The 12,125-nt window shown below is 34.4% G+C and overlaps 3 protein-coding genes across 7 annotated transcripts in view; 2 read left to right on the forward strand and 1 right to left on the reverse strand.

The window, feature by feature from the left end:
• Positions 1-2,003: 2,003 nt before the first annotated feature.
• LOC108750613 (FGGY carbohydrate kinase domain-containing protein) lies at positions 2,004-6,112 on the reverse strand. Of its 5 annotated transcripts, none has more exons than XM_018490168.1 (11): positions 6,048-6,112; positions 5,023-5,285; positions 4,834-4,945; positions 4,509-4,746; positions 4,303-4,430; positions 3,820-4,002; positions 3,529-3,736; positions 3,321-3,471; positions 3,124-3,198; positions 2,621-2,895; positions 2,004-2,427 (listed from the first exon to the last, which is right to left on the reverse strand). In XM_018490168.1, the coding sequence occupies exons 2-11, from the start codon at positions 5,197-5,199 to the stop codon at positions 2,343-2,345; spliced, it is 1,632 nt and encodes a 543-aa protein (XP_018345670.1). In that variant the 5' UTR covers positions 5,200-5,285; positions 6,048-6,112; the 3' UTR covers positions 2,004-2,342. The 5 variants fall into 5 exon arrangements, with proteins under 5 accessions (XP_018345670.1, XP_018345671.1, XP_018345672.1 ...); XM_018490169.1 differs by lacking the exon at positions 6,048-6,112 and adding an exon at positions 5,807-6,031; XM_018490170.1 differs by lacking the exon at positions 6,048-6,112 and adding an exon at positions 5,777-6,031.
• Positions 6,113-6,210: 98 nt separating this feature from the next.
• Positions 6,211-7,372, forward strand: LOC108750620. The gene is made up of 4 exons (XM_018490180.1): positions 6,211-6,291; positions 6,393-6,541; positions 7,007-7,176; positions 7,256-7,372. Exons 1-4 carry the CDS (start codon positions 6,272-6,274, stop codon positions 7,370-7,372), a joined length of 456 nt encoding a protein of 151 aa, XP_018345682.1. The 5' UTR covers positions 6,211-6,271.
• A 724-nt stretch (positions 7,373-8,096) lies between these two features.
• The window catches only part of LOC108750402, a 14,541-nt gene continuing 10,512 nt past the window's right edge, over positions 8,097-12,125 (forward strand). Inside the window, exon 1 of the mRNA XM_018489817.1 lies at positions 8,097-8,486. The gene's annotated coding sequence lies outside the window, so the exon portion shown is untranslated. The remainder of the gene's footprint in view (positions 8,487-12,125) is intronic.

Here is a 12,125-nt window from a genome sequence, read left to right on the forward strand (position 1 = left end):
TATAAAATATATAATAATATATATAAACACATATATAATAAAATAATATGTGAAAATAAAGAGAAAACTTTATATATAGTTTCTTTAGGTCAACGTCAAATTAGTTCTTTTTATCGAATAAAGTAAAATTAATTTAATATTGTCGTATATGGTTGAACCGAATGCTAATATTAAAACATTTATCGGTTTTCTTCGTTACTATTATTTTTTACTTTTAATTTTTAATCTTATAAGTTAACGATAGTGCAATTATTAATGTATCTCTCTTTGTATTTTTTTAAATTTAAGCGAAATGTAACCACGAACGCGGTAACCATTATGCAACGAAAGGGCAAAGTGATTAAAAAAACTTATCAGATAAAAATTTATTCGTGTTGGCTATATTGTAGAAAATGTATCTTAAAATTTTTGTAATTGCTGTTTTAATTATATCAAAATTTATAATTTTAATTAATTTTTAAGTAATTCATATATAATTAAAATGATCCTTTTTACCTTATAGTAAAAATTTGATCCATTTTTATCTGTACATATAATATCACGTACATTAGATCGTAGTTTATATATAAAACAATTTATAAATTTTATTATAATTTAAATTTTTATGTTTAAATAAAAAAATTTGTATTTTACATTTAATTCGCACATATAAAATTTCTTAATTTTTTTATACATCACGCTCAATAATCGCTTCGCCCTTATTAATCCAATTGTGCATTTATTTTTAATGTAATGTATAGTATGACAATGACGGATAAATATAGAAATAGCAAGTAACATTCGCTAGTTCCTAAGTATTAAAATTTAGTCAATACAATTAGCAAAGATACGCGTATAGAACAGCTGGATAGAAGACCTCCGATATAATTAAATCACGAATTAGATTTAATTATGCAGAATATAACGTGTTAAATTCGGGGATAAAAATAAGTACTGAGATCGATAGTTTTACAAGACATGGATTTATTTCTAACTTTGCAAAATACTTAAATATGTTTATCTCCAATTCCTGCATTTCACGATATATTCTGTAAGTCAGCATTTATAAGATAAAGCTAACGAGATTAGTATATTATGAGATAAATTCGAACACGAAGAAAAATTAATTCGGACGAGGAAGATAGGAAGTTAGCAAATTATTCCGTAAGTTCTAGAAATTAGAGCGCAAGGTATACGTTAATACTTGTATGTAAGAAAGAGTAACAATTAAGTAATGTACTTAATTCGACGACGGAGGAGTATATATTTATTTAGTACGTAAGAATGAAAGTAGACATTTAGCGATACGATCAGTGCGAATGACGAATAATGATGTAATAGTGAAGCACAGTGCTTTTGCTCAAATTGTACTATTGGAGGCTGTCAATCTAATATAAGTATTTCATACATTGTTTTAAATATGTTTTGAATACAGGCTGTTTGACAAATAGAGCAAAATATGTACATAAATGTTATGCAAATGTCTAAAAACCGCGATTCACCCATTGATAGATGCTATATAAATAGATTCGTGCCTTTTTGTAGCCGTTTTATTATAAATAGCACGCAATCGCTATGTAGAAACCGCTTAATTCCCAGTTAAATTCCTAATCCCTTTTTATTTGTATATCACTGAAGGTGGTATTAATTTGTGATTTGAAAATCATGGACATAACTTATGTTTTTTTAGAAGAATTTATTAAAAGAATATAATTTGTAAGAGAAATATCTAAGCATACAATACAAAGTATAATGTAGATGGAAAATCTGTGTGGTAATAGTTGTACATAAATGAATATTTTCAATATATATAAATTCCCATATATTTTTCTACTTTTGCACTACAATAAAGATTCAAAATGTAGAGATCCAAAATTAAATGAATATAAAAATATATAATAACAAGAGTACTGTCTTTTTCAGACTACAAGATGAATTAGACTACAAGGAATATTCATCACCGCAAAACATCGTTTTGAAACATTAAAAATCAGCATTATACTATAAATAATATCAGTATTCTTAACGATTTCATTATAACGTAGTAAATCGCAAACTACGCACATAACTATTACTGCCATTGACGTCATTAATGTCACAGTAAGTAATTATTTTTACATATTATTAGAGCAAATAATATTTCAAATGCAATACCGATATTTTCCAGCGGAATATTGTTTCTTTGCAGAAAGCTCAATCCAAATCTTTCTATAAAATTAAATTCATTTCTTGAGGCCTCAGAGATTCCTCCTGAATATCAAATATTCAGAGATTATTTATCTTTACTCAAATTCCCAATTATAAAAAGATTTACTAAACACAGTCTATTGTTAATCTGTTTAAACAAGGGACGGAAGAATAGGCTATAATTCTTCGCTCATTAATATCCTGTATTCTTGTTGGTCTTGAACCATTTTTTTGAATACGCGATATTTACGAAAGTGATATCTGAAATAATTAAAAGATATATGAAATATATGAAAACATTTTTTTAATATATCTTTTTTAAATAAATATCAAATAATAATATAGAAACAATCACTTAATATTGTTAATAATAATATAATAATGTTTTCTTTAAAGTTAATTTATATTCCGTCAGAATTTTATAGAAAATCTATCTTATTAATCATTTGCTTACTTGTAACATTCGCTCGTTGGTTTCACTATGTTCGCCGATCCCGCCATTCTCTGAATAGTCTCGTGTATAGAATATTTTCTCGTAGCACATGCTCCAAGGATCGCCGCGCCTACCAAAACCGATTCTCGCTCTACGGGGCAAAGTACCGGTAACCCCAATACATCGGCTTGTATTTGAATAAACAGTGGATTTTGACTGAGTCCACCGCAAACTAATATACTCTCTATATTATGGCCGGCCGCCGATAAAACTTCAATTATATGTTTCGTACCGTACTGAAAATTAATATAACGTTAATTAGAAAATATATTACCTTATTGTAAATAAGATGATTTTATTTAACAAAAATCACTTCAGTGTCTAATTTTTAAGTATACTAGTTTTAAAAAATACTCTTGTATTTTCACATAGAATGAAATAATGAAGACAACTGATTTAGATAAAACTCTTTGCACTATGGCTTTTAATGAGTTAGAACTGTTTTTAATTTGCTCTTAACATACCGTTAGTGCCTGTACTGCTGCCAAGTATAATAACGCTAGATTTTCCTGATCCACAGATAAAGATAATCCAGATATCTAAGATATAGATAAATAATATATAGTATAAATATATAGTATAAAATTATATATATATATACGAGTATATATCCATCTTTTTATATCAATACAAGATTCAAAGAAAAAATATATCTCAATACCATTCCTTTCAATGTTGAATCAGCGAGAGGCGAACGATTACCATGAAAATCCGGCCATACGTGTATATCCTTAGTCAGATATGAGACGTTCTGCAGATTCTTCTGCTCAGCCATAACGTGTAACAATTCGGATAAGTATTGTTGAATATGTCTAAAATAAATTCGTTTTTGTACATATTCGTTTACAGTCTCGTTTTGACGAACTCACTTATTGCCGCTCAAAGTCATCAGGATTCCCGGCGTCGCGGGATGCGTATCAATGACGTGATCGAGCAGCTTGCCGGTAGCACTTTGACCTCCCTCATTGAGCCAGAAACCGGGCACCATCGCGCTATAGTATGGGCCCCAAACGCCATTTACAAATATCTTGTTCTCATTCACTATCATATGACAAGTTGAAGTGCCGCATATCAAAGCTAAAAATTACAACATACTTTATATTATATTCTTTTCCTTTTTGGCTGAGCAATGCCTATCGTAAACAGTCAATCTTGCGCACCCAATCGATTGGAGAAATTCGGGGACACATCTGACGCGTAACATCCAATCATTCCGAGACCACCGGCGTGTGCATCAATTAGCGAGGTCCCAACTGGTGTTCCTTTCAATAATCCCAATTCTGCCGCAGCTTTCGTCGACAATCCGGATTCAATCGCATCACCAGGTACCCTTATATCGTTCCCTTAACATTAATATTAATTTTCTTAAGATAAAATAAAAATTCAATCATAAAATTCTCGTGTCTTATATTCAAAATAATAAAATATCATGATAACTGCGTTCAACAGAATGTTTATTTTACAGTTATTGGAAGTTTTCTTCGAAGTGATTGGATTATACTTTTAAATTTAGAGGAATAGTTCTATCCCAACAAACAAAAACTTCAACAGTTGCGAAATAAACATTCTGCTGAACATGGTTTTTGTTTCACAATATCGAAATTAACTGAATAGTTTACAATTTGAATGATTTATCAATATACCTATTTTTCTCCAATTATCTTTTTTCAGGTCTCGTAAATTGAGCTGTTCAAAGAAATCCTCGTCCCATCCGTTCTTACCAGTAGGATTAGCGCTATAGTTCCACTTACACACTAACGAACACAATGATCTGAAATAAAAATGACGGATTTAACTTCTCTGCTTGCTTTTTTACTTACTAAAGAATTTAAGCATTGAGAATTTATACCGGGATTCCGATTCAGTGGCTTTCCACGTTAAGAAGTCTGGTAAGTCAAACAGTAGTGCGGCAGAGTTCCAGGACGCAGGCAAATTCTTTTTGAGCCACAGCATCTTCGGTGTTTGCATCTCGAGAGAAACTTTGCCGCCTACATATTGCAATACATCGTGGCCCACAGAGTTAATAAAGTCAGCTTCCTCGTGCGCTCTGTGATCCATCCACAGTATGACATTTTGTTTCTCTTGTCCTGAACAATTAATATCTTAATTTTCTATATATCACAATAATATTACATTATTACTGTTACGTGAATTCGATACAAAGTTCTTTGTACCTGTAGGACTAACTGTTATTGGTAAACCTGCTTCATCTACAGCCACCATTGAGCAAGTAGCATCGAATCCAATTCCTTTAACATTCTCTGCAGAGATATCAGCAACAACTGACTGGAATAAAATTACAATCTCAGATCTGATATTAAATCGATATAACTACATGTGCTGTTACAAAAATCTAATTTTACCTTAACAACGTGGCACACGGCACTCCAAATATTATCAGATGATTGTTCATAAAAGTTTGGTGCAGGATGAAATATCTCGAGCGGGCATGTAGCCACCTTCTTTATCTTCCCACTCGAAGTAACCAGAGCTGCTCGGACACTTCCTGTCCCCACGTCCACACCTACGAAGAAATCCATGTTCGTCGCAGCTGTGGACAGATTGCATCTGCAATCTCGCGTCGAGCAGAATCGACTAAATGCTTCGTATCCAGCTTAGGCATGAACTGTAAGGAGGAAACAACCATTAACCAATCATACTGCATGTGTTAATCATCGACATATATTTTTAAGATGACATGACCCTGAGATAACATTAATTACGAAGCAGATATGGAGTAAATAAAGACTTCAAATAGGATAGAGTGTTATCAGCTAACGCTTCTTTAATCCAACAGTATACACACAAATGCTGCATTGGTGAAACACAAGTAGAACATGATTTACTTGCTTCTTGTGGCTCATTGGCAGCTATAGAATAGCTTTTAACAGCAATTAGCAAAACGTACACATGCGACATATGGTGTAATTAACACTTCAAATAACAGAATATCTCAGAAGCAAAATTATTAAGCAAAACTATTTGCGTTGCTTGCAACATAATGATCATTCAAGTTCAGAGGCATGTAAGAATATCTTTCCCTAAATTATCTTGACCTTACAATCACCGCGCGCTCCTACGATTTGCGACTGCCACGTTTCGCTCCGTTATACTTACATATTTAAATAAGGAACTGTTGTTACATACTTGGTGAAAGTATTGACAGTCACTTTAATCGACGTGACGGTGACGTAACGTGACATCGCGATGTCACTCTCCAACGTGCTCTCCGGCGAGGAGGTACGGATCAATGCATGATGGATATGAAAAATGCCCTGCACGGTCGTTTATGCGAAAACTGCTGCATATTAGCCTTTGCTGTATACACGCATGCACGCACGTGTACCGTACCAAGCCGTGCGCTGATACCAATAAGACCTAGCCGTACCTGAGTACGTATCAAACGCACGTGTAGCTGGAGACGCTGGAGTGCATGGACTCGCATTTGCGTCCGCTTCGTATAGTTTGTGTTCATTTTCGTTTCCGTTTGTGACTCTGGACTTTTCTTTGGATTAACGGGACAGCATGGACTTTCAGAATTCCGGTGGATGTTAAACTAGGAGTGGAATTGTGTTTGCGACTGTCAGTACAGTTGTTGGGATAACCTGAAACATGGTCCGCTTTAAAAACAGGTGACTCGTTAAACTCATGGTTGAACTTATTATTGAAATTGTCAAGTTTTCAACTTGGCTTGTAACCGTATCCTGTCATTTCTGTTATTACATTTGCTTAGATACGTTGTTTTCACAATAAAACCACATAACGATGATGATGACAAGCAGGCGGCATGGAAGAATACGCATGTGTCTAATGCAATTAAATTGAAGGTGCAACAACTGTATGGAGATGTTGGAGTTGCAGCGATAAAGGACGGCTTCGACGGTAATTTAGTGTTGGATATTATGGATATTACAGAAAAATATGTAATTTTAGAGCGGAATATATAGATTCGAGATAGTCTTAAGCTAGTGCATGAACCAATCAGAGAGTCATATTAGTATCTTAATGCCCGTATTTATATAACAAAAAGTATCTCGTACTAAATCATGTGGAAATATATCGATCCGAAAAAGAATTCTATAAAGACCTTAGAGAGAGAGAGAGAGAGCAAATGATGATATTTAATCTATTGGAAAATTACATAATAACTCTCTCCCTAAATCTTAATAAAATTCTTTCTTAATATCCATGATATACTTCCACATGGTTTAGTGAGATACTTTTTGTTATTGCATTTAACATATAAATTTGAACAACCTGAAATTTTACTTGAGATTAAGAAAGGACTATGGATTCCGATCTTAGTCTATTTTTAAGTCTAAATACAAGTTGGTTTTTTTGCTGCAGCAAAATACTGTAACGTACAAACGAAAATAGCAATAATAAGACTGAGGCATGGGCCTCACAAATATGCATTACATGCTATTCCGCTGATAAACGACGTAGGTGGGCGACTAGTCAAAACGAAAATACTGTATATAGGAGCGACTCTAAAACATTGTTTCCTCTTTATCAGAGTAAGATTTCCAACATTCACCTATTTCACTTGTGCTTAGTTGAAAAAGAAAAATATTTTTATTCCTCTATTTCTCTTAGAAACATCAGGAGAAGAAGCTGGAACAGTTATGGTCAAAATTGCCAACAGAAGCCGAGAAAAAACGTATGGAGACTTTTCTGATGACTCTGACCCCAGCTATGAAGGACTTCAAGTAAAAATCATTGTAAATAATGAATTGTTTTTGTTTTAAGTTTATAAATAAAAATAAAGAGTTTTAATATATCTCATGAATTAAATATATTAATATCTGATCACAAAGCAATTTCATGAAATTTCTACATTTATATCTTTCCACAACGAAATATAAGCGATGTCATTAAACTCCCTCTCTTCTCTTTTTTTTAAATTTTGCTTCGAAGTTTGACTTAGAGTTTAGTGTCCATTTTTATCAATGTACTTTAATCTTTATTCAACTTATCATCTTTTTTTTAATTCTTAGAACCGGTTCCACCAATGTAAGATTAACTTTAATTTCGCTTTAACTTACTCTTTATCTTTTTGACTTTTTCTCATTCTCAATTAAATAAATTTATAATTAATTTAAAAAAAAAACAGAGTTAATTTATCCGAGATTAAAGTTAATATCTTACATTGGTGAAACCGGCCTTAAGAATTAAAAAAAAAAGATGATAAGTTGAACGAAGATTAGAATTAAGAAAAGCTGAAGAGTTAATTGAATCGAAATGTAAAATGAAACTTTGGAGACGGGCATAAAGTTTTTCGAGACGCCTCTCTCATACGATGCCGTTATCTGCAGAAGATATCTTTAGCGATCGGACCACAAGGACCGTTGCCACCTCTCGCCAGTTGTCGCTGTTCATTGCTGGAGGTCTCCCTTCTCGCCCGCCATCACCGCAGTGTGTTCCACCGTTATCCTGCCGTTTGTCGTGCACTCATTCGGATCAGTTCAAATCGTCTCGGAACGTTTTGGAGCGTTCGCTAACGGCAACGAGACGACTCCAAAGCTACTTCGCGATCCGTTGTGAATCCAGAGCATCGTATACCTGCAATTCACAATCAACAAGAAACCGGGAGAGGCGTGCATCGAAAGAGGAAAAGCGACTCCCGAGAAAACTGCGGATGTTGATGATGCGCGGGACCGTTTTCGCCCCTCGCAATCACTATATTTACGTTGGACGGTTTTAACGAACGGCAAGATAACAAGAGACTCCTCGGTATCAACCGCGTCTTCCGGAATCGTGATACTCTGTGTCCGATTGCACAGTTCCATTCGGGATAATCGTCACGGTACGCACCGGCAAATTCGAGGTAAGCGTTTCCTACTCCCCTCCCTCCCTATCGATCATTGTTGTTTAGCCTCGCTCCTGCTCTCGGATCCACCCTTCTGTTATGAGGTTTGATCGACGTAGACTTATAGATGAAATCTCATTCCGAGCATCGAGGACGACATTCTGCGGGAAATTTTCACGTCTGGCAAAAATTACGACGTACACGCCGAGCATTAGCGTGGAAAAATATGGACGAGATACCCCGTTTATATTTACATGATCCTAGTCATTCAACTCTTAATCACGTTACATCTCGACACATCTATATCTAAAAAATGGTCCTTGATATTCAATCTAATTGTGGGTGTTATGCTGTGTTGAATCCTGAGGACTTCTGTATTTAAACATGAAAGAAAATGGTATTGAAAATAATCTCCATTCTATATTGTTGCTGCATTTTATTATATTTTTAATTGTACTCAAGTTTTATTCATTTTTCTTGAAAATAAAGTAATTGATCAAAATTTCAAAATAAGCAAGAGAGAACAAAATATATTATGTATAATTTATATTAAATTATATTTTTTAAATGATTATTAATGTTGAACCCTCAATTGTGATTATATGTGAAATCTTGGGGATTCATATTTTTAAATATTAAGAAAGGAACTGAAAATAACCACTGTATACATACTTCAACTTGCTGCTGCAAAGCAGATGTCCCCAATAAACACCAACTAACAGTAACAACATCACTGTTATAATTTCATACTCAACAATATAACAGTTACATAGAACATGTTATACATACATTTAGACTATTGAAAATTGTAATATTGGTGTTACCGTTAGTTAGTTTTTTCTGGTTCGTTGCTTGAGAATTGAGGATCTTTTTTTTTTGCGATAAACATTCAGAGGAAGAATAATTGTCGTCATGGTAATATCTTTCGTGTAAATCTGAGGAAAGCTTTCATAAATCGCAGAATTGGTCTCAGCTTTCTCTTTCATTCTTAGTATGTGACCGAGAACAAATTGCTTACAGATGTTTGCTTACAGATGTGTCTCTTGCTTTTTCCTTTTTTTTTTTTGCTTTAGAAAGAAGAGCTTTTCCTCCAAAAAGGGAAAGATCCGTTCGACTTTCGAGTGCAGAAAGTGTAGCTAAAACAGACTGTGTTTATAGTTATGTCACGTCATAGAGATTCTGTTTATAAAATAATAAAACGAATCATTAAATTGAATCGCATCGCAGAAAGACTAGGAAATGTATGTTTATCAAAATAGGACTGACGAGATAAATTAAGGATATAGTGACTTAAATATGATTAAATCCCACATGTACGACGAACAGATAGTCAAACAAATATTATTATTACGACATGTGAATATTCTTAGAATAAGGAAACGCGTATTTTTCGCCTAATAATTGTTTGCCTTTCTTGCTTCTTGTTTTTTTTTTTGCTTGACGAGCAGTCGCCTGTACATTATTTCGTCATTTCTCGCTTCTGATTTATATAAAAATTTTAGGAGTGAAAGTGGATCTCGTCTACAATTTGCAAAAGGAATATAAAAAACGTCGTATCTAGAATGGACTGTACAAATTATGGACTCGATTCGTTCCTCGCGTACAACTCCTAGACCAGTTCTTATCGATTCTTATCAGTTCTTATAAGATCGTCTTATGCTGGTTTATGCTTCGGTCGTAATCTTAGTCTTAAAAATTGGCAACAAAGAATGCCATAAGATCGTCTATGCTTCCCCAATCTTAACCGTAATCTTAATCTTAGTCTCAAGAAAGTTCCTATCTTTTAACTTAAGTCCTTAAAATTAAGTCCTTAAGATTAGGACTAATTCTAAGACTAAGATTAAGATCGAAGCACAAACCAGACATTAAGTAATGTCGTAAGATACTACAACTCTCTGATTGTTTCAGAAAATCTTGAGAGATTGTACTTAAGATAGTCTTAAATATAAGAATCGACTACGAATATCGGTCTAGTCTTTAACACAATTCGTCTCGGCGCGGCGGCGCGGGACGAATATTTTCAATGATCACTACATGTCGACCGATGCAAAAGAAAACACTGAAAGTTTGCTTGTAATTTCCACCCTGCTCTCGCTGCGTTACGGGGAATTAATCGTTGAACAATAGCTCTCGATCTCGTTATCTTTCAAATGCATCACTCTTGTGAGAACGCAATTTAGCTAGAAAGCCGCCAGCTTATTTATCACTCTGACGTAGAGTCGTTTGCCAAAGCGAACGCAAGTCGCAAATGGGAAGAAAGGGCTTTCTACAATAAGTCATTACCCAAGTTTTTAATCTTAAGCTATAAGAAATTTACCAATCACAGTCAAATGTGAGAACTGGCTATGATTGGTCAATTTCTAACAATTTATGATTTAAAGCTTTGGTGATGGCTTATTGTAGAAAGCTCATAAAGCTTGTTCTACAACAGGGTTGTAAACTGTAAGCCTTAAGAAATTGACCAATCACAGTCGATTATTTTTCTCATATTCAACTGTGATTGCTCAATTTCTTACAGCTTATGAATACTGATTTCTCTTGTGATTGTAGAATAGGATAATTGACGTAAAGCAACGTGGCCGGATGATCCTGACCGTGTATCTAACGTCTGCAACGTGACGAGAGAACCACAAGCTCTCGCTTTATAGTAAGTGGTTGACAAAAAAAAGTCATGTCCCGACATGTAGGATGAAATTGTATCTTACTTTCGCGTCCGTGCGAAGGAAACTCCGCGGTCGCGCGGAATGATCTGAGGTAAGTCTCGGAGAAAAGCGCGCGCGGGTGAGACGTTTTGTGGCTGTTACGGTGATGTGATCGCGAGCTTCCGCTCGCCTATTAATTCGCTAATTAGCGCAAGTCCATACGCGGTGTCGAAGATCTCTTATACGATAATTAGTTCGGTCAGTTAACGAGTGGCCTCAAAAACTTTCACGTACTTTTGCCGCCGATACGCCCCCACGACATGTATATGGTAATTTAATGTAATTTGATATGTTTTTACATGTTTTTTTTTCTATTTATAGTAATTATGTATAAACTGGGACTCGCGAAGAACTCTGAGATTTTCTCTTTCTTTTTTAATCCTGTACATTACGCGAAAAACAACTTTCATCGCTTAGTATATATGAATATTTTTTATACTTATATTTTTTTTATTTTAAGTCCATCATTGCAATAGTATTAAAGTAAGACAGTTTTAGAAAGATTACATTTATTAAAATCTACTTTAATTACTGTACTAGGAAAAGAGCAGGTCTACCTTGCTCAGATGTTTGACATACTAATGCTCGAAGAAGCGAGTCGCGTGCAGCATGTAGCGAATATACTGGATAAGATTCGTTCGCATAAGCGAGCCTCGTGGAATGATTTTAGCGAACACAGACGATAAATATATCCACATGGCATGGACCCCGAGAAAGAGAAAGAGAAGGAACAGGGACTGAACTGAACTCGAGACTCCGAATCGAGTCTCTTGAGAGGGAAAGAAGGAATGGAATGTTTCTCTCACTTCTCTTTGCTTTCACAAGCCATGTTTCGATGATTTCTTTGACATGCTACGCGAACAACAGTAACATTGCACACATCAATTACCGACAATCATCTCACATTAGCGTTTCCTGCATTCTACGATCGTTCTTTAATTCTTCCATTTTTTTA

Source organism: Trachymyrmex septentrionalis, unplaced genomic scaffold (genome assembly GCF_001594115.1).
Source record: "Trachymyrmex septentrionalis isolate Tsep2-gDNA-1 unplaced genomic scaffold, Tsep1.0 scaffold37, whole genome shotgun sequence".
In the NCBI taxonomy this organism is placed as follows: Eukaryota; Metazoa; Arthropoda; class Insecta; order Hymenoptera; family Formicidae; genus Trachymyrmex; species Trachymyrmex septentrionalis.